Raw genomic sequence first — 25,049 nt, 5'->3', positions numbered from 1 at the left:
GTCTTTGAGTACCTATAACATCCTTAGATGTTTGACATTTTGAACAGTAAACTCTTATAAAATCATCTTCATGTATTCTCATGGTTTTGAAAGATAACTTCACACAGCATTCCATTTATACTATATTCATACAGCAGTCACTTTCAGCCATACATTGCAAGTTAATTCTCTGCCTTCAAATTTTCAAGTTACCACACTTTTTTTTTTTTTAAAAAGAAAGACTAGAATTCAAAGAAAGGAAAAAAAATAAATTAAAATCAGCTAGTCTAAACTACCACATAATAAGCCAAGCAACTTTCACATGACTGTTAGTAGCACTGGATCCAATCGCATGAGGCTGAAAAAAAACACTGCAGGTGCTCCTAGAAAGTTTTTCATAGAATTAGACAACTCCCCTCCAGAGGAGTTTATATTTTTAATAAATGTCACATTTTGCTGAAGCCTGCTACTCTAGATCAGGTAACTGACTAAAAAATGACAGCTACCATCCAGAAGAATCTAATGCATAATCATTTCCTTAACCTTCCCACCCCTATTAGTGTTTCAAGCGTAATAATTAGGTTCATCTGCAGTATACTTACCTTCCAAATGTCGTCTTTGATGGTCTAGCATGACGTCCTTCCGGTAGAACATCTTATTGCAGATTTCACACGCAAACTTCTTATCCCCGTGCTTTTTCTTGTGTTTTGAAAGATTACTGTTTGTAGAGAAAAATCTGAAACACATCTCACACTGGAATGTCTTGTCATCTGTAAGCAAGAGAAACCATGCAGCTCTTTACAGATGAAAGTACGTATTGTGTATTTGTGAGACAGGTATTTCTTTGGTTAGGCCTGAGTTTTAACATATAATCCATCATTATATGGATTGAGGAGGGAAATGCAAAAGCATGTATTTTTCTTTTACTTTAAAATTTGTCTTCCCATTAAAAAGATAATAAACATCAAGCTACCCATTGAGTTTATTTTTGCTACCTATAAGTTTAAATATCACTGGAAGGCACCGGAGGACATTTCTTTAAAGGCTGTGAATATATATGATGCTAACTTGAACACTGACTCTTGCATCATAACTGCCTCACAAGGGGTATTTCCATTGTGGTATAGCATACATTAAAATTATGTTTGGAGTGGATTCCGTCACAGCTGATTCAAGTTTTTAATGTTGGTAAAATCACTGCACATACAGCAACACAACATCACACAAACAGCTGTGTCTATGCGCCACTGGTTCCTAATGCCAGCCAGTACTAAATATTCCAGAAGAAAGTGGAAAATCTCCAGACCATTACATGATAATAGGCCTATGGGGAAGTTGTTGTGTATTCAGTAGTTGAGACTTTTTTTAGAACATGAAAGCACAGTCCTGTAGATGGAATCTCCCAATGCTACAGAAATTAAAAAGAAGTAACAGTTTGATGCATTAAAGAGTAGAGCAAAAATCGCTGCTTGTTTTTGTAACAGTCAACTCAGAAAATGAGCTACTGTCTTTGAATAAACAGAATACTGAGGTTACATGGCATTATTTTGCATTCTTCATAAGGCTGAGTTTTTATACAAGCTGTACCCTCAGAAAGGAAATGAGAAAACCTACTTTGAATGGTGCTGTAAGGGACAATTACCCAGGTGATTCTGGACTGACAGTTATCATGGGTCCATAAAAGTAATCACGATGTCATTTCCTAAGCGTAAGATCTCTCAGCATAAATAATATGAGTAACCACAAGGGATGGCTATGGGAGAAAAGGACAGGTTCTGGTGATACCAAGAAAAATAAACCCCAAATGCCTAGAGAGACTACTGCAAGTCTAAAGAGAGAAAGCATGAGAAAGCAGAAGAAAATTGTAATCCCAGAAAACTCGCCCCCTTTCCAGTTCCTCTATTCAGAGAAATGAGGTGAAACTTAGTTTCAGAAAAGACAGTTAAAGAGAGACAGTGACAGGGTATCTGTGAATATACAAATGAAATACCAGTGAGAACATTAGACAGGTGAGCAGGAGATACTGAAAAAAAACCCAATACATAAGCAGATGTGTGGCTCTGCAGACTACTGGCTGTGTATTTCTTATGACAGCAATGATGGTAGGGAGGAAGAAGAGGGGCAGGTTGCTTGTTGTGATGAAAAAAATCTAAATGCTTATTCCCCCGTCGTAATTACTATGTTGAGATGGATTTGCAGATATCCCCACAAAACGGAGTAGAGACTACAGAAAGCGGAACGGTTAGCCATTCTCACCTGTCCTGCAGTTATGGAATTCCAACGCACTCTCTATCCGAAAGGCCTTTTCACACGTGGTGCACTTGTATCTGTACTCACTGTCAACCTGAGGATTGCAAACGGTTAAGTGTTTAAACAGGGAAAAAGCCAAGTCACGTCCGACAGGGAAATTCTGAATGTCAACTACTTTTGCTGTTTCTGTCTTTTCCAATTTTTCCTCCTTCAACAGGACATTTAAATACACATTGATGCAATACTCTGATGCTATATCATCTTGACATGTTTCTAAATCTAAGCTCTATACAAAAAAAAAAAAAAAGAAAAAAGTAGACCATGCACCTGTGAGCATGTAACAGTCTTCCTGATAACCCCCGGTTATACACAGAGACAGAATTTTTGAGAAGCAAGATGTAATCTGACTCATCCTTCAGCTCCAGAACAGATGCCAACAATTTCAGAGCTTAGGACCTTGATGCCAAGCAGCAATGGAAATATTCCCTGATAAGGCCCCACTACAAGCATGTTTAATATTTATATAGCAGCAGCACTGAAAGGTCCTCACCAACAGGCATGGTGCTGCTACAGTAAGCACATGTGTGCACAGCCCTTAATGACACAGCCTTTACCTAGTGTAGTTCACACATTAAATGATGCTATAGGTGGGGATGTATGAAATAGGACAAGCAAACAAGACTGGAACAATCCTATTTAGTACCATAAACTGAAGTCAGATCTCATTTCTAGATCATGCAGGTTCAGCTAATTCCAGCTTGTCTTGCTGTAACTGATGCCTGAAAACAACTTCCTATAAGAAATTCAGACACAAAAAAGGACTTGTATGCTCAAAAGCGTGTCCACACATTCCAAATTCATCAGCTGTTCTAACAGAAGATGTTACCTCTCCCTATCAGTCTTGTCTCGCTTATTGACACGGATCCGCTCAAATATAATTGACCCAAGCTCTGCAGGTACATTTTCACCTAACCTCAGAGAGAGCCCACTAGTCATTTCCACTCACTTCGTTCCTGCTGTGCTTGTATGAAACATGCTGCTTCAAGCTCTCTTTACGGCTGAACAGCTTTGCGCATTCCTCACATTTAAATAGTTTGTCACCTGAGGGGATTAATCAAGATAAAATAAAAAAAAAAGTAAGTAGTCAGTGACTGATAATAACCAACTCCAGGTAAGACAGGGGGAAACCAAAGCACAAACAACTGCAAACAAACAGGCTAGTGATGAGAAACTTTAGTAATTCAGGACATCCACATAGTGGATTTTAACCTTTTCCAACAATTTTGACAACAATTTTGTTTGTCCCACCCTTTTTCAGTGATTATTTTTCAATGGAATCCTTAGAATTAGGTCACAGACCCCTGAAACTGCAGATTGCAAGCTAAAAAGTACTCAGTTGACATTACACAGCAATGTTACCCTTGTGCCTGTGAAGGTGGGGGGCGACAGACATATGTATATATTTAAAAGGAAGAACAGTTTTGGAAAAAACATCACATCCTTGCCACCATTTAAAATATGTACCTAAATTCAAATTTTAAGTACTCCAACTTTCAACTATTATCTTCTCATGATTTGGTCTGCAAAACTAAAAGAATTCTCTAGAGAGAGTTTAAAAAAAAAGAAAAAAAGAAAAAAAGAGTTCTACTAAAATTATGTATCCCGATATCTAAGAATAGCCTAGTTCTTCTTTTACTCAAAGGTGGAACCACCAAAATCAATATGCAAGTGAGGCAAAATCAAACCCACCATGAGAACGGATGTGCCTGCTGAGGTTGCTGCTGTTCTGGAAGATCTTACTGCAGATACTGCATTGATAGACTCGCTTGTGCTCCCCAAGTTGTTTTATCAGCTTCCGCCGTATACCATGTCTACTGGAGAGAATTAAACTTCTTTTGAGGGACATGGTGTTTTGGTGATGAGCAAACCTACTGGATTAGAGAAAGAAAGGCAGGGACTGAAAGGTATCCCACAGGTTGCAAGAAAGAGTCCCACCAGCTGGAAAAAGCTAGAGGAGTGTTATGCTCAGCTTCTGGCAGGAGAGGGGGGCCTGGAGCTTCCTCATTGCCAAGGCGCCCTCCTGGCCACTCCCTGGAAGCAGCAGATGTCAGAGTGCAGCTCACTCCAAATTATCTTCACCCAGCACAAAGGAGGAAAAAAGCAGCAGCCACCAGCCTCAGAGATTCTCTCTGCAGGCCCCTCAGAGGAACATAAAGGATCTGTTCTGCTTATCCTCTGAAAACATTAGCACCATTTCAGCTTAGAAAGCTTGGCAGTTCGCATGCAAAAGGCGTATATGATAAGAGGGCAGCAGGGCACCAAGAAGCAGTACTTGTTCTATTTCCCAGCACAACCACCCGTTGGAATGTATTTTTGATGGCTCTGTGTCTGCTAAGGACTTCATTATATAGCTTTACTGCCTAATTTTGAAAAATCAAGTGCTTTATTATACAAAAAAGAAATTCAAAAAGCCAATTTGACCGACATACAAGAATCTAAATTAATCAAATGATATTTAAGAGTCTCCCCAAGGTTCTGTTAGAGTGAAATTTTCCCCTCCCACTGTTCTACATCTGAAGTATCACAAGTAGAAATCAACACGAAGTCACTCATGAGTTAAGATGACAAGCAAGAGTGAATAATAATGGCTAGCATAATTTTTTTAGCAAAGATCTCTTTGCCTGTTTTATCACCAACATTCAACGGGAGTAGTATTTCACCTTGCAGCTGCAGGAGGCTTTTGGAATCACACTGAATGCAAGCAGTACCATGATGGAAAATGAAAGTCTCATGGTTTATATCTACCACCAATATCTCACCATCTGTGCACCATCCTCCAGTGCACGAGCCATCTTTGTGGCACTCACAGTCAGCTCTGGTAGCAGCAGCAGTGTCACACAATTTTACGCTACTAAAAAAAGACCATCTGTGGGCCCAGAAGTTGAGCAGAGCTGTTACATGCTACATAATCTTAATTAAGTCTAAGAGGAAATTCTGCATCCCAGCGCACTTACTTTGTCACTGAACTGATGCTATTTGTGGTGCTAGGCATCCTTCCTAAAACAAATTCCATAATTCTCTCTTCTGTAGCTGAAGGCAGGGCTACCTCGTCTGGTGGGACCTCAGTTACAACTTCAGCTACATGTTCCTCTGCAAACATGTCAGAAAAATACAGTGTTAATGTAGATAGCTAAAAATGAAACTTCAAAATGCAGGAATTTGGTTTTGTAATGAGATGTGGCACTGAACATATTATTTGTCCATGACAAATAATGGATTGCTAATGAGTAGATAGCACTTGCAAGACAGAAAGTGGCTACTGAATGACAAGTACGATGTAGCCAACATCTCTTACGGAGACGTAATTTCTTATCTTTCCCACTTATTACTAAAGGGGTCAGTTGATTATGCATTGTGAAATTTCCCACTAAAACTTGCCTTAAAGGAAGGTAAGGCCCTGAAAAAAGCCCCTTTCAAGAATAAACCCTAAGGTGAAGAGAGGAAAGTATCTCCCCTTCAGAGGGAGGATGCTTTCTCTCCTGTTCCTTCTTGCAGAAAGCTAGGTGAGTCTCTCATAACCACTGTCCTGTGTTTCTCTGGGCCTCTCTATTACTAAAACCGCCACAGGAGAACGCAGGTAATCTAAGTGTAAGTGCTGCAATATTTAGTATAGACAAGGACCTCAGAGATAATTAACAAAGTTTGTAACTCATCTGCTTTAGCGATCTAACTAAGAACCTCCATCTTGTCTCTGTGCTACTTTTTAGGCCTTTCCGAGAAGGCATCAATACAGACATATAAGAGGATATGTGCTTAGCATTTTCTTAAGTTTTATTTTACCTGCAGAATCTTTATCTTCGATAACGACTAGAGGTATTTCTGCTTTTGCTGTTTTGGGCTTTCTTCCCCGCCTGGCCTTCCTCCTTGACTCTGTACTGGCACTGGCTGCATCACAAATCACTGGCTGATCCACAGGGGGAGGCTCTGCTGCTTTCTCTGCAACAGCTTCATCCTGGCTGGTTTGGGGGGCACTTTTAGCTTGTTCCAGGTGACTCAGCAAGTGCTCTGCGTGGATGAGAAAGAACAAGAGAGTAAGGAGGAAAGAAACTGTCATGAAGTACTCAAAGGGATAGATCCACCTGAAGCCTATCTATCAGGTCAACCCTACTTAGCAGAGAATCACTTCAAATAATTTCAAAAGCAGTCACAATACCTTACTAAATAAAAGCACACAGTCTATTAAATACTGAAACGATTACTCACAGGGACTGAATTTTTAAGAGATTTGTTAGAGGTCACTGGAAAAAGGTTGCGCCCCCTGATAATGGGTACCTTTTTCCAAATGCTCAAGTTATTTAGCAGCCTAAGTTCCCTTTTCAAAAATGATTAATCAAATGGTTAGAGCTCTTAAATATTCTAAGTTCTTTCGAAAAGTGCATAAAATAGCTGCAAATGAAATGCAAACAAAAAAAAAAAAGTTATTTCATTACCTTTACTAAATCTGTGCCATAAATACCAGAACAGACAATATGACCAAGTATATGCTGTCATCACCGACCTTAAACACTGCTCATGCAGTTCCCCATCCTTGACATTCCTAATATTCACATGTCATGTTCTAGATAACAGTTTCATTTCCTCTAGATTCAACATCACAGTTCTTTGCCCAGAGGCTGACTACTGCCATATCCAAAATATCACTGTTTTATCTTCCCCACTACTCTTTTTCGTAAAGGAACACAAAAATTCAAACCCTTGTCATACTGCATCGTGGACGGGATATGGCTTGACAGTGTCCTGCTCTGGAAAAGCAGAATTCCCCTAATGCTTCTCAGTACTCCTCTCATGAATTTCTATTACTTCTTACCTGTCAGCAGCTGAGGCTCCTGGAAAGCAGATGAACACACTTTACACGTCCACTGGCTAGACTCTGCTTCTGCAGCTCCACTGCCTTCTGGAGCATTCACTAAATCACAAGAAGAAGAAATACCCAAAAGCTTTGAAAATTGGAAGGTGGTAAATTCCTGTAGCTTTATTTATCTTGCAATAACTCCCTGAATATCACAAGTTATGATTTAAGTAGTAAAAGGCCCACAGGGGCAGCTGGGACCACTTCAGGATTTTCCAAACATGAACACCTGAACCATCAGAACAGATGAGAAGTCAGAACAGAAACTAAATGATTTCAGGAGAGAATATCAGTGTTCTTATAAAGTCTTGAGGGTCCCTTTATCACTTTCTAAAGAATTGTGATTATCAAAGGCACAATCTAAAGCAATTTTTAGCACCTTTAAAACCGGGGTTACCAGGCATCTTCTGGGTCAGCTGAGGACAGAAGCAGGAGAAATCTCCTTGCCTCTGTGAAAAGCATTGCAGAGTAAGACCATTCGGATTAACAGAAATAAGGGTGAGGACAATGAAAACCTGGGTTTTAGCGGTTTCATTAATTAGATGTTCTATGAAATCACCACATTCACATTTAAATTAAAATATCAGCCCACGCCAGATAAAGAAAATAAAGAAGAAATTAGGATGAAAATAGAACTGGACTGGAAAAAAAAGGAAAAGAGGAAAACAGTCTGTTCACAATCCATTGTCTTTAAGTCCTTGGATGATATGTCTGAATTTGTCAAGAGGATCTGATAAACCTGGACTGGTTTACAGATTTTTTTTTGGTACACACAAAACTGAATATTCCACAGTCTACAAGACTTCCCCAGAGGAGGATGACACTGAAATTAGGTCAAGTGAATGTCAGCACAGGAGATTCAAACTGTGCCTCAGTTTCTGCCACAGATTTCCTGTATGATCGTTAGCAAGTCAGTTCATCTCTCTGTCTCATCTGTAATGGGATGATAAACTTCCTCCTTTTCACTGTTGGCTCTTAAACCAAAATAAAAGATTCTCTGAGGCAGAGATTGTTCCCTGCTACAAGTGACGTTCAACATTCTGCACTACAGAGGAGCATCTCATCCATGCTGTAAAAAAGACATTAAAAATGACTAGACAATTCAGCAATAGAAATTCCTTCTTCACAGGCTACATAAAGAACTACTTATCTTGAGAGCTCTGCCCAGGAGCCCAAAATCAGCAAACCTAAACACCAAGATTCTGAATAACTTTTAAAAAATTGTCAGGTTTGTAAGCAACATGTAAGCTACTGTATCTATCTCATGAAGTTGCAGGCTAGTAAAACTGAAAAAGTACTATCTGCAAAACTGAAGTCTGTCTTGGAGAATTGTCCCTGACTCTGCACTTCCCTTGCTTCTTAGCTGCCTCAAGCAGTAAACTTAGAAATCTTAGCAGTACCCTGGTTTGCCAGGAAGAGTCAGGTCCTGTTTAGGTTCCCACTTCTTCAGGCTTCCAGGCAGCTGCAGGGCAACCCAGTTTACTTGGAAGCACAGATCTGTCAGTTGGCAACTGCTTTGTATGACTTGAGGCGTTCAGTCAGATCAAAATAGGTATGTTTTGTTTTGGAAACACCAAAACACCACATCAGTGGGAACACTTATGGGTTCCCAAAGTATAACAGGCAGCATTTTGTTTCTATTGAAGTTGGACTTTCAGATAGTAGGTGAAGGATATAGGAGGGGCTGCTCAAATTCTTCAGTTTCCCCAACTTCACCCCTCCCCACCTCGGAAAAATGAGTGATGCCAAACTGAAAGAGAACTTCCCAGTCAACTTCACATTTTAGCTGTGACAGTATCCAAGTTAAATGAATGTATCTACTGAAGAATTGCTCTGCACACATTTTGCAACAACTCTCCTCCTCTTCTCTTGGCTACTTTTAGTATTAGTAGTAAGCAAAATTTAGCAAAGTAACCCTTTCAAGGAACAGGCCCAGAATGGTTTCCTTTTGATCCTGATCTCTACAGTACATACTCTGAGTTTACTTTTAGGCATGGCAATTTGTATTAAGTGGGTTCTTAATTTCATTGTTCCACTTATCAGAGACTACGGGGGTGGGGGGGCATTGCTTCATAATAAACCTTGGGGTCTGAGTTCCTATGACACCACTAGTTATTCCCTGAGCCATATGTTCTTTGCCAAGAGTATCTGTATTGCTTATAAGTTTATCTGAATTTGAGTTCTGGTAATCTACAACAGTCTGAACTCGATAACAGGCTTCTAGTATTACTGTATTTTGGGGATGGCCAGCGTTCTTATCATTTCCAAAAAGCACCGTTCTTCCATTCACTCACAGTCTCATGTTTTCTTCTCAAACCTGAGCATTTGATCTATTATGCTTTGCACAGAGAGTCTGAAGATTTTCTTTGGAATCGCCACCACCCCAACACTAACCACCTCCAAAGTCAGAAGCCGTTGTAGTTTTCGTGAAAATCATCTGCCTAAGGTTTATCAGCACCTCTGTCACTTTTTAACCTGCACGTGTATTTTAAGCACCGTGCCCATGAAAATAAAAAGAAAAACCCAGACTTTCAAATCCTCTCTAAACAAGCATTTGCTGAAAGTTACAGAACCATAGTATCTGCATAGATGTAGTACACCTAGCAGCTCTTTAAATCTGTATCTGTCCTCTACCTCCCTTAAAAATTCCATAATTTTGCATACCTGCTGGATCAGCTGCTGGTATGCTGGATTTCCTAGTTTTTTTAGGGGGGAAGACAGCAGATGAAGGTTTTGAAGATATTTTATTCCCCTCTTTATCAGATTCCATCACTACCAAGGACATATCTGTGAAGAGGAAAAACAGGTCCTTTTCTTTACTTCCCAGACCCTTTGGTTCTCCTGCTCTGTGCTGAGGGCTGTAACTATAGTCTGAAAGTTCTGCCCTATAGCAGGCCTGCAAAAAACATTCTCATGTAAAATCCTAACCAGGAGATTCTTATGCCTAAATCTCGTATAATGGGATTTCATATTCTGGAGCGTATAATGAAAGTGCCGAACAGAGAAAGTAGGACATACCTGAACAACACCTTTAAATACCCATATGCACACAAAAACTTGAGCTTAGGTTATTCTAGTGGGTCCCATGTAAGGCTGAATAAGACAAAAGTAGTTTTTTAGAACTGTTGTAACAGTTCCGAGTAAAACCAAAATATTTTCACTACAACTGAAAAAGAACGGCTTCTTTAGCGAATCTGCATGTATGTTTAGACTTACACTGACACTTGGGTACCTTTGCTCTTCTCCCAGAAATATTTTTGATGCAGCCACCAGTTCTTTAGTAAAGAACTATTTATCCAGTTTGTTCACTCTGGAGAGGCTGAATCAACAACTAGGCCATCCGTTTTCAAAAACTCAGATAAATCATGGTGCTTTCTTCTTGTAGGCCAACCATGTATGCTGGTTATCCTGACTCTAAAGGCTAACAAACTCAGGGTCAGAGCCTATTTGATAAATCACACTGCCAACTACAACAGAAGGGGACTATCAGTCCCTATCAAGACTGGGCCCTTAGAAAGGAAAAAAGGCCCCCACACATACCATTGGCAATACTAGTGACCTGCTTCAGCACTGGCTTTTCCATTTTTTTGCCGTAAAAAGCTGCATACCACACTCGCAGCTCAGTTCCTGGTGGGATGTCCCGGGAAGTGGTGAAGTAAATATCATTGTCTTGCTGGAAGGCAGTTAAGTTTTGATGCTCATATTTGGTGGCTGGTCGCACCATCATCATCCAGTTGCAATCATCTTCATTTGAGGTGTCAAAATATAACAGGGGCCCACCCTTCTGGAACACCTGCCAAGCAAAATATGCATATAACAAAACCCTAACAAATAATACAAAGTTAAGAAGAATTTTTATTTTCTGCTTTTGCAATGGCTTCCATTCAATGTACATCAGAGACAAAGCAAGCTCCAACACTTGCATCAGGTGTGTTTCACATATCAGTCACATCTTCAGATGAGTAAGCCTGAGACAGACAACCAGGGGCAGGATGGGAACAAGCTGAACTTCTACCCTAAGAATTCTTGCTAGAGCCACCAGTTTCACACAAAATTTGAATGACTGCATATAGGAGAATGGAGGGGAATCCAAACAGCACGCTGTGAAACACCCATCAGCCCAAGTCACATTTGTAAATCTTTACTTTTGAGCTAGATGTTACTGAAAACTAAGACTGAATTCAATTCTTACCGTAGCATTTTTCCTACCAAAACTTGTCAAGAGAGGAATAAAATAAATGCAAGACAGAAAAAAAAAAATATTTATTCTGCATGTTCCATAAGCCTAATGCATATGTCACTCACTAAGCAAAGACAATAGAATTGAAGAGACTCATTGAAACAACGTAAATCAACTGCCACAGTTATTGTTCCTCTTGTATCATCCCATACAAAAGGTGAAAGACAAGCAGTTTCACTGACTGCATCCTAGCCCTATCCCCTGTAAGGATGTTCACGTCAAACATGAAGCACAAGCCTCTAGTTTGGTTCTTCTGCGTCTTGCCCAGAGAATGCTTGTTTAGGTAGTCTGTTATAGGGCATGTCTAAATGATGTCCCAAATAACCCCCATTTTCTTTCCCAAAGTGTTAGCATAAATTCATCGTGGGTAAAACGGACTCCTTGTTATTGCTTTTCATGTTGCCATGTCTTACCTTCAGGGGAAAAACTGATTCTTTTTCCAGCTTGGCAACTCTCTTGGATTCAAATGGGCCAAACTGGGTACGTTTCACTAGCTGAGTCAGAGCAAACACTCCTTCAGTCCCGTCTTCCAATTGTCTTATCTCCAAATTAGAAGGCAGAGATGATCTAAACATTGAAGAAAGAATGGAGAAAAAAAAACCCCAAACAGTTACACATGGCACAACACTGCAGGAACCCACTGAAGAAAGAAGTCAACATCTATTTCTCCAATCTCCAGTGACAGCAAAGCTTTCTGATCAAAATACCCTAACTTCTATGAGGATTTATAAATAAGCATAGGACAACAACTACCAGCAGTGGAGGAGAGCTAAATCAGTGATTACTTGAGAGAGCTCAACCCATGTTAAGTGCAGGGATCTGACAGGCTGCACCTGAGGGTGCTGACAGAGCAGTCCAGTACCATAGTAAGACTACTCTCTATCATCTTGGAAAGATCACTGGCATCAGGGGAGGTCACTGATGACTGAAGAAAGGCAAATGTTGCACCCATCCTCAAAAAAGGCCAAAGAATGATACAAGGAACTACAGGTTGGTCAGCCTTGCTTCAGCGCCTGGGAAAATCATGGAACAAGACCTTTTGGGAGGCATTTATGGCACATGAGGAGAAGGTAACTGGAAACTGTCACCATGGATTGATTAAGGGCAACTCACGCCTGACAAACTGTTTGCCTTCCAGGATAAAATGACCATGTAAGGGTCATTTTGGATATAGGATAAAGGGAGAGCAGTGGATGTCATTTCTCTTGACTTTAGTAAGGCTTTCAACACTATCTCTGTGTCCAAGTTGAGACATTATGGTCTGGATGAGTACGCAACTACTGGAGTAAATAACTTGTAAATACTGGAGTAAGTTTACTGGAGTAAATAACCTGGGTGGTCAGGCTTAGAGGGTCATGATCAGTGGTTCTTCACCTGAAGGTTATAACAGCTGGAGTACCACAGGGGTCTGTGCTGGGACTTGTACTGTTTAACATCTTTACTAATGACCTAGAAGGGGCAATGGAGTGGACTGTCATCCAGTTTGCCGGTCACACTAACTGGGGGATGCACACATCTGCAGGCAGACCTCAGAGGGAGCTGGATAGCCTGGAGAGATACGCTGACAGGAACCACATGGAATTCCATGGACAAATGCAAAGTTCTGCACCTGGGAAGAACACCCAGCCAGTACCATCACCAGGGAGAAAGACCCTGGGGGTAGCAGTGGGCAGCAAGCTGGACACGAGGCCATAGCATGTCCCAGCAGCAAAGGGGGCCAAAGGCATCCTGGATGGTACGAACAGGAGCAGCCATCAGATTGAGGCAAGTGATTAACCCCCTCTGCTCTGCACTTTCTAGATCCTGTTTCGGGCTCCTAATATGGGAAAGATATTGACAAACTGGAGTGAGCGCAGGGGAGGACCACCTCGGTCGAGGGCTAAAGTGGTCACCCTGTGAGGAGAGGCTGGGAAAGCAGAGCTTGATCAGCGTGAGGAAGAGATGGCTGTCGGGGCCCAAACAGCCACCTGTGCACACCTACAGGGACATCACTGAGATGGAGGAGTCAGGCTCTTCCCAGGGGCTCATGGCAAGAGCAGAAACGAATATGCATAAAACCGAAAAATAAGCGGTTCAGCCTGGATGTTAGTTCTGACTGGGATACCCCGAGACCTCTTCCAAAATGAATTATCCTGTGCTCTACAGATCTTTGGTTATGATCATGTTTATTTTAAAAAATAATCTACATCCCTCCCCAAATTAACACCTTATATACTTAGGCAGATCATAGACCTTGAGATGAAAGCCCTGGAAGTTTTCCTTCTGTTGTCTAGCTCTCTTATTACAAATATTTATACATTGATCACAAGTGCTTCGTTTACCAAACAAGCTTCTGAGAAGAATTATACATAGTAAATATTGTTACTACATATAATATACAGAGAACATCTTCCCAAAAAATCATATGACCGGAACCACCATATTGGTTTCACAGACACCAAATGCAACACTGTTTTTTCAGGTCTGTGCTAATGGATGAAAAGCTAAAAATAATCAGACAGGCTACTGACTACTCTGTAGAAATTGACACTGGCAGATCCACTTTCCTGTCTAGATGAAGAGAAATCCAAGAAGATTGCAATCATAGTGATAAGCAAATGAATTGAAAAAATGCTCTCAATTTTAATAACAGAATACACAATGCTAGAGACAGTGAAGTTCAGGAGATGTTTCTTAACACTTCTTTTCTAACCATAAGGCATTCCTTTTATCTTTTCAGTAGGAGAGAGGAAACAACGATCAAGCGGTTAAGCAACTAGACTGTTTTTTAAGAGATTCATACCCACTTTGTGGTTAAACTTGCCCTCAACCTCAGACAACTCACTCTCTCACCTACTGTTGCCCAAATGTAAAATAAAGGCTGCAATTATATTTCTTCTTGACCTTTCTTATCTTAGCTGTTTTCAGCTGTAAACTCTTGAGGAAAATAAATACATTTTTCTGTAACACTGCCATTTTTAAACTCTGCTTTCAAATCCACTATCCAGCAGCCCACACTTCCACTAGGGAAAACTTAGCATCTGCATGTCAAAAAAAGGCTGAAAATCAGTACACGCACCGTATTTGCAAATGTTCACAGTTGGAACATCTGGACACTGTGGTAATTCTCCACCATACAAATACATAAGAGCATTAAATTGCAAGGCAAAAAAAAAAGAAAAAGGGATAAAAGGTAAGAAATAATAGTTTAACTTGTAATTGAATCTGCTTAGTATGGGTTTAGACTTGCTGCACTGCCTAGTTTCTGTGTATAAGAAAAGCACCTCCGTCACCAGCTTCTATTATTCCTAGGGGCATTTTGAAATTACCCTCAAGAACAAAGCATCTGTAGAGTCAGAGCTGTCAAAAGAGTGGTCCCCACTAACACTTACGCAGCAGGTTTCCAGGCACAGGAAGGTGGTGCCCGGCAGGAGCTGCAGGGAGTGTCGTTTTCTGGGAAAGCGCAGAAAAATGTCTACAGCTCCTGCACACGTGTAGAGTGTACACTGTGGGACACCAAGAGCATCCTGCAAACCCAGCACATTCAGTATTTGTTACAAAATGTTCCTGGGAATGCACAGTATGGCTTACATAGCCAGCATGTGTCAGACTTGCTGCCCACATGCCCATGTTCTCTGTTTGTGACTTCCTAAGATGAAATATGGAAGCCCTAAGCACATTATATAATACACAAAGCCATTTGAACTCTCTTCTCTTTTTGGATTTGTACTGCATCTTCACAATAGCTGTTTCTTTTCCTCAGCCTTACATTTTACACCTTAATACAAATTTTGCTGATTGCAAACACCTGACTGCCCTTCTCTGTAAAAATCACTCCTTAGTGTTGTTTTCTCCTAATTAGACTTAGTCTATTTGTTTCTTTTGGCAAGCGTGAATGTTTCTGCTGTGCCATCACAGATTTTCTGACAGAAGCATTACCCCTAATCATTCGTAAAGACTCACAATAATGAGAACAACTTGTGTTGCTTCTCAGTGAAGGAACTACAGAGGTTACACCAAGCAGGAGGACACAATCATTCATACGAATGAGAAATCCCCACACACTTCTCTGAAACTAATACAGTATATCTGAGGAAGGGAAAAAGTTGCAGGTACTTGACCAAGTCATGACCCCACCTGGCACTATCTGACTTTTTGCCAGAAACCTCAGCAAAGAAGCCAAGTCTCGATGTGCAGCAAGTTATTTTTTGGCTTCAATTCAGTACAGCACTTAAGTATGTGCATCAATTTTTCTATTTAATCAAGGCTATGTGCATTCCACAGACTGAGACTTTACTTTTCAGCTGTCAGCACGACACCCATTAAACAGCAAATATGCTTTAAAGAACTAAGATGGGTGTTGGGTTAGTCAGAACTAACACAAACTTTCCTTACCTTGCTCGGCTCAATACAAAGGAGTCTTTGACTGTCACCACTGGGCCCAGTTCAGGACACTCTGAATCATGGTACAGGCCACAGTCGTCGCACCCTGCAAGGAAGCAGACAGCATACAGAAAGGTTGATGGAAAACACTTTTGTAAGACAGCTGCCTCCTTTTTTCAAGAGCCAAATACAAAACCTAGCACCAGGCAAAATATATACATATAGAGGCAGATGTTTATTTATATTGCTTAAAAGAACATGTATAATTGAACATCAAGTTGAGAGCTAGCACCTGTGTAGGTGAGATATCACACACCATGACGAGTACTACCAGAAAATTGTTTTAAATTCTCTCTCAAAGGAAAATAATTGTTTTGCATCCACAGTAAATATTCTGCTTGAAGATGGCATTATTCTTCAGGTAAAGTGCTATAACATCTAGCAGGTAAGGAAAACCACATTACTACCTTCACCAGAACTCAGGTTTTTAGAACCAGCTTGGGTAGCATGGTCTTTTTAAGTGACAGGAGGCATAAGCCCAGTAGCAGCACTGGCATGGGTGGTCAGCAGGGCACAAGCACGCCACAGGATCCCAGTCCTGCCCGCAGCCGCACCTGGCCTGCTCACACTCCTCACCCACGGTGCAGGGAGAGATACCTCCAAGATACCTCCTGGTGCCTTTCCAAACAAGTCAGCTGGCTGCGTAATACACTTTGGCCACCTCTTCATTCACTGTCAGCTTACCTAAATTAACTTTTAGTTTAAGTGGCTGTAAATTACCCAGAACTGAATGGTTTCTTTCTTAGGAAAGAAACAATTTTCAGACCAGGATAATTTGAGGTTTTCTAAAATAAGACAACTTAACAGGATTTCAAATGCACATACATTGCTTCACTGTGAAAAATAGCTGTCAGACTGCCCTGCGTGGTCAACTGCTGATGCAGCTTAAGAAGAGATCATCGCGCAGGGATTATATTCCTGTAGCGCAACTTCCATCTGAGCTGCACGCTCACAAGGGCGAGTCAGGTAACCCCAGCAAGGATGCAAAGTAGAGGGTGGTTACACCTTTTTTGGGAAGAGAACAAGAAAAAGGCCATTTCATTCCAGGCTACGCCCCCTCTCGTAAAGCTGCTCAGTACACCTAACTGGAAACCTCTCCCTCCCGGTGTTTGTTACAGTGAACTAACAAAAGGATTTCTTCTATGATGTGGAAAAGAAATCCCAAACTACAGCACAGCTTCAAGTTGTTTCTTCTTCTGGCAATTAAAACAGCTTAGCAGTGAAAATCCACATACATTTGACAAGCGGCAGTACCAGCTCATGCAACCCCCAAGCCTGGCCGCTGCTTCCTGTACAGCTGTTTGTGCTGCCTTCTGGTGAACCAAGGAACGAAATAAACAGCTTTTCCCATCAGTCTATTTTTCACCTGCATGAATTTCCCAGTCCAGTTTGCTGTACAGCACCAGATAGCAGTATCAGGGGAAAGGATCAGTGAGCAAGTGCTATCCACATATCAAAGCCTGCAGGCAAACGTCCTTCCTTGTCCTGCGCTGTTTACCATACCACCATCCCCCTTAGGTGTGCCCATAGCTCATACTGCGCTTAATATTACTGAAATAATCTGGACTAAATACAAATTTCCAAAACCAGAGAGGGTGGAGGAGCCACACGGGAATGTGTAAACCAGACTGCTGAAAAGAATCAGATTATCATCCACAAAGGGTTGTCATAACCAATGGGGGCAGGAAGGAATAGCCGGAGCGACAGCTTCTTCAACAGGCTTTGCTGACAAAGGAAACAAGCACTTCGTCATTTCCCTCATCTTTCGACTACACCTAGGCGCCTCTCACTTCTGCAAAGGCAACCACTGCACAGGTTCAACAAGTTGTGGACAGCACTGTCCGAAACTACATGCAGGAATAAGCTCCATTCATCCGCTCTCACTCCTTTGCGGATGAATGATCAAAGCAGGGGCAATATGATACTAACACTGTGTAGCATGTCTCTCAAAATCTAAGGGATGCCTTACAGCTGACATTCCCCAAGGCTGTTACGCTCACCATATGTGACACTTTCAAGAGATTACAGCCACAGCAGAAAAACAAAACTAAGCATGGGATAAATGGTAAAATACCCTGGGGGGAGTATATTCACAGACTTCTATAAAAAATATTACAAAACTCTCTTATGTCTGTGAAATATGTATTCAATGATGTTAGCTGTGCAAGTGCACAGTATCATTTACAACCACTGACTTTTTCACAACACGAGCAGTCCCCATATCCCATGGGAAAAAACTTAAGAGAGCAGAAGAAAGGTCAAGAAATTCAATGATCTCCACTGGAAGGGGGAAAATTGTGTTGTGTGAAACCTTCTACCTGTACGATTAGGGGATAGTATCACATCCTCACCCTTGTTGCTATCCACCAGGGTCTTTTTATCAAGGGGAAGATAAGGTAACTTCACTACTGGTATCTGCAATTCACTAAAAATGCCTATTGAGTCTACGCTATTTGTGAAGGAGCTCTGGTGAATCTGCGGTGGAGGGAAAAGTGGAACTTTCTGATATAGTTGCCGTAAGGTTAATGTGCAGCTGTGGAGCCATAAGGGGTAAAAGACTGTGGATCCATACTCTGCTCCTCCCAGTCCCTGGGATCCACAATATCTGGTCCCTCTCTGCTCATACAAGTAGGTGAGCGGACTCTACATCTCTTCACTTTTTTCCACTGTAATACCAGATGCTGCATGCCCAGCTGGTGACAAAGGAGAGGCTGCAGGGCCAGTATGCCACTAGAAGACAAGCCTACTAGCCAAGATCCATCAGGCATGGGGCACTGCCCACCACACTCCATGGGCACACCACTGCTGCAGCCTCTCTTCATGTGCCATGACCCCATGAGTCCAGATCCTGTTACATAGAAGGCAGACCACAAAGTCAAGCTGCATGAAGCGCAGGCCTAGTCACAGGGGCACAAGAAAACACAGTGAATGCCATGAGTGAAGCTTGTCAGGGCAGTCAGTGCATCTCAAACTGGGCTTGCCCAGAGAAAATAATGTGCCCTCGTTCTCCTCCTGTGGAGGTGCAGATCTTCAGCTCTGGCTGGAAGCTGGAGCTCCCCACAGACACGCCTGGTTGCTAAAGCTGTCTGTATAAATGAAGGGCTTAGGCTAGTGTTAGGCCTTCAGTCTCACTTAGTTCAACCATGAAAAAGCTGTTCTGCTAACTCACATTCAGAGGTCTCTTTGTGTGTTTGCCAACAAATCCAGGAGAATGAGTATGCCTAAAATAAGCAACCTTCTCTCTACTCCTCCATAAGTTGTTTGAGCTTCCTTTACATAAATACTTTTCTAAATAAAAACTTAGTCTGTTTCAGTCTTCAATTTCAAACATTCTAAGTAGACAAGTCACACCACCAGAGTTAGATCATTTTTCTTTCTAATACTTACAAATGAACATAGTCTCCTCACTGCTATCTTCAGCCATTTTTCAAACCTGCCAAAATACAAAAGATGTAGTTAGTTCTGAAGGACTTCTACTTTACATATTATTGAAACATCCCTTTATGGAGTAATGATGCTGACTGACACAGAGCATATCCAAACGCATCCCTGCAGGAGTATCAATGGAAAGTTAAAGAAATTAAACTTGTTAAAAATCACCCAGTATCATAAACAAAATAGGAATTAATTCACTACTTCCCACCAGCAGGCAGGCGTTCAGCCATCTCTAGGAAAGCGGGGCTCTATCACATGTAACGGTTACTTCGGAAGAAAAAACGCCATAACCTAAAATATGTCCCCCCGCCGCTTCCTTCTTCTTCCCCCAGCTTTTCATATGCTGAGCATGACATCATATGGCGTGGAATATCCCTGCAGTCAGACAGGGTCAGCTGTCCTGGCTGTGTCCCCTCCCAACTTCTTGTGCACCTCCAGCCTATTCGCTGGTGGGGTGGTCTGAGTAGCAGAAAAGGTCTTGACTCTGTGTAAGCACTGCTCAGCTTAAATCCCTGTATAATCAACACTGTTTCCAGCAAAAATCACTACTTGCTGAAATCACTACCGAGAAGCCTAAATGCCTGTAGGTTCATGGGCATTTCTCTCTGCGGCAATGCCGTCTCATGCTGTTCCCCATCCCTCCTCCCACCAACCTCCAGCCATTCCTCTGTGTGCCCTGCGACAAGCTCCTGTGGACCCTCAGAACAAGCAAGGCCAGAGGACTAATCCAGGCCAGCAACAACCACTGCAGAAACAAGGTCCATCTGGTTCAGTGCAACATTTTATTGAACAGTAGCTTAAAAAATTGTCTCTGAAGGGCAGACTACTTATTTAATAAACCCAATAATCACAAGAACCTAAAAACTGCAGATATGATCACAGATTTGTTCCAAAGGCAAAGGTATACCACAATAACAAGCATCAAAAAACCTGGTAAAACGAATCCCGTCTGTGTCATTGATATTCCATGAAACAGAAACTCACCAATTTGCTTTCACCCATAAGATAAGGATAATCTATATTCACTTTTATAAATCTGTTTTGGCAGCGTGTATTAAAAACTTGCATAAACACTATTTATTGCTCCTCAAAGAAGTCTAGACAATCTAAATTACGGTTGGCAAATAGTCTGTGATTACGTATGGCTAAGATTATGACACAAGCAGGACCTAGAATAAAGTTCTCTCTTTACTAACTATGAAAAGGCTCTCTCCTCTCAATTTTTCCAATGCCCCAGTGAGAGGCAAAGCAACAGGAAGATCATAACAGAAGTCTAAGGGAAAATGAGGCTGCAAAAACATCAAGTGCACTGGTCAAGAAGAAAATAGGAAAGAGTAGGAGACTGAAGCTGTCAGAAAGAGAAGGACAGGAAGAGAGGAAACACGAAGACACATTAAGACAGCAGAGCCCTGTTTGAAAAAAGATAAAGCATTTGCTATTACAACAACAAAATCCAAGCCAAAGCTATAGAATCATAGAATGTGTTGGGCTGGAAGGGATGTTTAAAGGTCATCTAGTTCAACCCCCCCGCAGCAAACAGGGACATCTTCAGCTAGATCAGGTTGCTCAGAGCCCCAGCCAGCCTGGCCTTCAATGTCTCCAGGGATGGGGCCTCCACCACCTCGCTGGGCAACCTGTTCCAGTGTCTCACCACCCTCACAGCAAAGAACTTCATCCTAATGTCCAATCTAAACCTACCCTGCTCTAGTTTTAAACCATCGCCCCTCGTCCTATCGCTACATGCCCTTGCAAACAGCCCCTCCTCAGCTTTCCTGTAGGCCCCCTTCAGGTACTGGAAGGCTGCTATAAGGTCTCCCCGGAGCCTTCTCTTCTCCAGGCTGAACAACCCCAACTCTCTCAGCCTGTCTCCATAGGAGAGGTGCTCCAGCCCTCTCATCATCTTTGTGGTCCTCCTCTGGACCCGCTCCAACAGGTCTATGTCCTTCTTGTGCTGAGGGCTCCAGAGCTGGACACAGTACTCCAGGTGGGGTCTCACGAGAGCAGAGTAGAGGGGCAGAATCACCTCTCTGGATCTGCTGGCCACAATTCATTTGATGCAGCCCAGGATGCGATTGGCCTTCTGGGCTGCAAGCACACATATGCACAAGCACACCCGTTACTCAGGATCAGCACTAGAGCAGGACTCTCCGTTATGAGTTTACTCTTGAATACAGATGCTTCATATGCTCTGCCTGGCTGGGATGTGGAAATACGCCTCAGGCTGGTAGCCTGGAGCAGCAGCTTCTGCACAGGTACCGGCTCTACTGACTTTTCAGCACAAGTGAAGTCCCTGTCCCACTTGACCCCTTTCACTGTTTCAGGAAGGGCTTCATACTTGCACCAAGACTGCTGCTAAGGCCACCATGGCACCTGCGCATGCCAGGGAGCAGTGCAGCTGCCAGCTGCACCCACGCTCCACTTCACCTCAAGCCTCCACCAGAAGGAGCAAACAGGTTCCTTCACCCATCCGTAGGCTACTCCCAATTAGCGAAGAACAGTCCATCACCACACAGAGATGTGCCTGGGTGGAAAGCCAGCACGTCAACTGATGGAAATACAAAGGGACACCTGGTCGCTGTGGGTTTTGGTCATGCCAGGAGGGATCCTGCTGCTCAGTTATCTGGGCAACAGCATAAGGAGGATTTTGGTCACCACGTCTGGGCACCTTGGCATTCCCCCACGCCCTGTCCCAAGCACTGCCCTCCCCAACTCCACCTAATGTCAACACCTGCTTCCCCAGGAAGGGGCTAGCATTGCCCATCTGTGGCACAAGCTAGTCCTTCCTCAGCTATGGCTTTTGGGGACTAAACTCATGTAATAAAACACTTAAACATTTATATAAAAGCCCAATGCTGAGCACAAGCAGCAATTCAGGGAACTTCCCAAAACCTCTTTTCCTGAAAGCACTGTAAACAATGCAACAGGTATTTAGGGAAGCCCGGAGTATAACAGTGCAAAAGAAGCAACAGAAAGCGCATCGTAGGTTGATGTCAAAAATTATTTGGTTTGCTTTTTAACCAAGATGCTTTGTGAATGCTCTGCGCTATTTCAAGAGGTGTGCATCCAGTTATTTTTAGATAGTGTGTGCCCTGACAAGACTTTAATCTAAAATATGGCTGAATTAACAAATACCCTTCTTGGTCGATGGTTCAGATACGCAGGGGACGCAGTGCGGCAAGACCAGCAATACTGCTGTGTGACCTGCTTGTCAAAGGCATTTGCCCTCTAGGACTTTCCTGTGTCGCATTCTTCACAAACAGCAGACTGATGACACGCGGCATCACAGAAGCAGCAATGTGAGTCTTGTTCTAGGGGTCGTCAGATGAGAATAGCAGCAAGGGTGCGGAGAAATCATAGTGGCATAAATGTTGCTCAAGGTGATGGGGAGAAAGCATACCTCATGAAGTTGATAAGGACACTACATCTCGATTATTATCTGCATTAGCGTAATTTTCATTTTTGCAGCAAGTACTTTCATTTTCCACATCGCAAAATTTCTGATTTGTCATCCATCTTTCCTATGCTTAGCACAATGGCCTGCTATGCTCTGAAATAAACAGGAATGGGTCACATATTGTGTACCAAATAAACTCACAAAAAGAGGAGTACCTCGCATTAGTGTCTGCACCTTGTTAGAAATTCCTGCGTGGTCTTCTTTCCCCCGTTCCTACCTTACAGAAAGCGTAAGAAAGGAAGACCTGCCCCAAAATGGGTTTAACAATTCTGCTTTGCAGACACATACTACTTCTCACCCATAGGCTTCAAAACTCCTCACAAATCTCAACTGTATTTCCCAAGAGTCTGGGAAATAAATGACATTATGCCACTCATTCCAGCTGGTTAACAGAGCCACAAAGTGCCACGCTAGCTCACATGATGGCACTGAAAATAGACTTCAGAGGTTTTTTTACCCTCATCTGCTGTTGTGCTGGGCCATGTCAGATTTTTTTTTTCTTTTCAACGATTTGTATCAGAAAAATATTCCTTTAAGTCATATGGCACATAGGTACGTTCTTGTCTTGCAGAGATAACCAAAGCTCCTGGAAATTCGGGATATATTTTTATGAAGCAGAGAGCAATCAGTGAAAAATCAGGTGAAAAGCTACACCAAAGAAATTAGACCACAGGTACAATCTCTAATTCTGACTGCAGAAAAAGAAAACCAGAATTTTCTGGTTTCATACCTCACAGTAGAACACGCACCTAAGCAAACAAACTCCAGCTGCAACATGGGCCTCTGAACATGCCAAAACTCGAGGGAGCAAATGAAGACACTGAGGGAGCAAATGAAGACACCGAGGGACTGCAAAGTCACAGGTATGCGCCTGCGGAGCGTGGCGTGCAGCATTAGTGTAAGGCAACCACTCGAGCCATTAAGCTATCCAAAAATGTAAGACCTGGTATAAAACCACGTTTTCCCCTAGTAAACTGCTGAAGAAAGAAATCAGGCTCCAGTGGTAAATTGAGTAATTTTGATCTTGCAAATGGATCTAAAAAATAGGTAAGAATTAAAAAAAATAAACCAAATCAAACTATATTTGAATCTGACGACCAACAAAGTAAAATTAAAGTTTCTCTTTCTTCTTCAGTTTTCCATTAAAGTCCTAGAGTGAGCTTCTACTAAGTGCGAATAAGTAACTTGAAAAACACAAGTGAAGTGGATGGGTGGTACTGCAAATACATGTGTGCAAGCAGAATGCACTTAAAAATACCCTTTGTTTTCTTCATGATGTAAGTCTAATTTGTTCAAGCTACTGCTCAAAGTAATCTGCCAGGAAACCACCTGGCAGAATATCTGTCAAACTACAGTGAGGCCTTGTATTTCTAATTATGACCGTTCTGTCAGTTACTGTTGAGAAGGGGAACAATTTAAGTAGCAGTTAGGGGGAGCGGAGAGTAACAGAGGGAGCGCTGAGTTTATGCCACCTGCCCTTTCCAAAATTTCCTGCTGTCACGTTCACCCTGCCCAGGGTGTATGAAGTGTATGTGCCATTCTTTTAATGGGAGCGAGCAGAAATCAAGCGTATTGCAGAAAAACTGTACGAAGCCTTCTAGGCTGGGGTTTTCTTCCTCTCATCGCTCGACCAACACCCCCCGCCTCCTTCCAGAAGGCAGGCACCCGGAGAGCCCGGGCAGGGGACGGGCAGAGCCGCCAGCCGGTGGCCCCTCCGCCGGTAAGGGCCGCTTCCCAGACCTGCCTCCTCCTCCTCCTCCCACCCTCTTTCCTTTGGATCCCGCCCTCACACCTGGAACCAGCCCCCCACCCCCCCATCCACCCACCCCGAGGCGAATCCCTGCCCCGCCGAGGCGCTCCTCGCTCCCGCAGCCCCAGCGCGGGGGATGGGGGCGGGGGGGAAAGCCGTTTCCCTCACAGGGCCCGCGCCCTCCCCGGACCAACGGCTTTACCGGCCGCGCCCCGCGCCCGTGGGGACGGCCGTTACACAGCCACAACGCATCGTCCCCGAACCACCGCCCGGGCCCCGCTCGGCGCCCGACACACCGCCCCGGCGGGGCCGGAGCCTGCCGGCGCCGCGGGGTGCGGCGTGCGAGCGCCTGTGCGGGGCGGGACGAGGCCTTGGACGCGGGCCCACGGCCGGGGCGCCGAGCGGTGGGATCCCGCACCGCGGCCGCCAGAAACCCATCCGGGCGGCAGGGCCCGGCCGGGGATCCGGGAGCGGCTCCGCCGGGTTTTGCCTCGGACCCGCCTCGCCCCCCTCCCTACCGCCCTCCCTCCGCGCGCCGCGGCGCGGCCGCTGTAACAAAGAACAGGCGGCATGGAGGAGGCGGCGGCGGAGGAGGACGAGGCGGAGGCGG

At 43.2% G+C, this 25,049-nt stretch overlaps 1 protein-coding gene across 7 annotated transcripts in view; it reads right to left on the bottom strand.

The window, feature by feature from the left end:
* The window catches only part of PRDM15 (PR/SET domain 15), a 38,424-nt gene extending 19,186 nt beyond the window's left edge, over positions 1–19,238 (bottom strand). Inside the window, exons 1-12 of one of the 7 annotated variants that reach the window (XM_063345110.1) lie at positions 19,188–19,238; positions 15,753–15,846; positions 11,792–11,945; positions 10,679–10,931; positions 9,803–9,925; positions 7,097–7,195; positions 6,070–6,294; positions 5,244–5,379; positions 3,979–4,160; positions 3,236–3,330; positions 2,236–2,323; positions 582–749 (exon numbers count right to left, since the gene is read on the bottom strand). In XM_063345110.1, coding sequence (XP_063201180.1) covers positions 582–749; positions 2,236–2,323; positions 3,236–3,330; positions 3,979–4,160; positions 5,244–5,379; positions 6,070–6,294; positions 7,097–7,195; positions 9,803–9,925; positions 10,679–10,931; positions 11,792–11,945; positions 15,753–15,846; positions 19,188–19,224 — 1,654 coding nt within the window. In that variant the 5' untranslated portion in view covers positions 19,225–19,238. The remainder of the gene's footprint in view (positions 1–581; positions 750–2,235; positions 2,324–3,235; positions 3,331–3,978; positions 4,161–5,243; positions 5,380–6,069; positions 6,295–7,096; positions 7,196–9,802; positions 9,926–10,678; positions 10,932–11,791; positions 11,946–15,752; positions 15,847–19,187) is intronic. The other 6 variants (XM_063345124.1, XM_063345117.1, XM_063345130.1 and 3 more) reach the window with 6 other exon arrangements.
* Positions 19,239–25,049: the final 5,811 nt, after the last annotated feature.

This window comes from Chroicocephalus ridibundus, chromosome 1 (genome assembly GCF_963924245.1).
Source record: "Chroicocephalus ridibundus chromosome 1, bChrRid1.1, whole genome shotgun sequence".
NCBI classification, from domain to species: Eukaryota; Metazoa; Chordata; class Aves; order Charadriiformes; family Laridae; genus Chroicocephalus; species Chroicocephalus ridibundus.
This window is presented reverse-complemented; position numbering and strand designations above follow the sequence as displayed.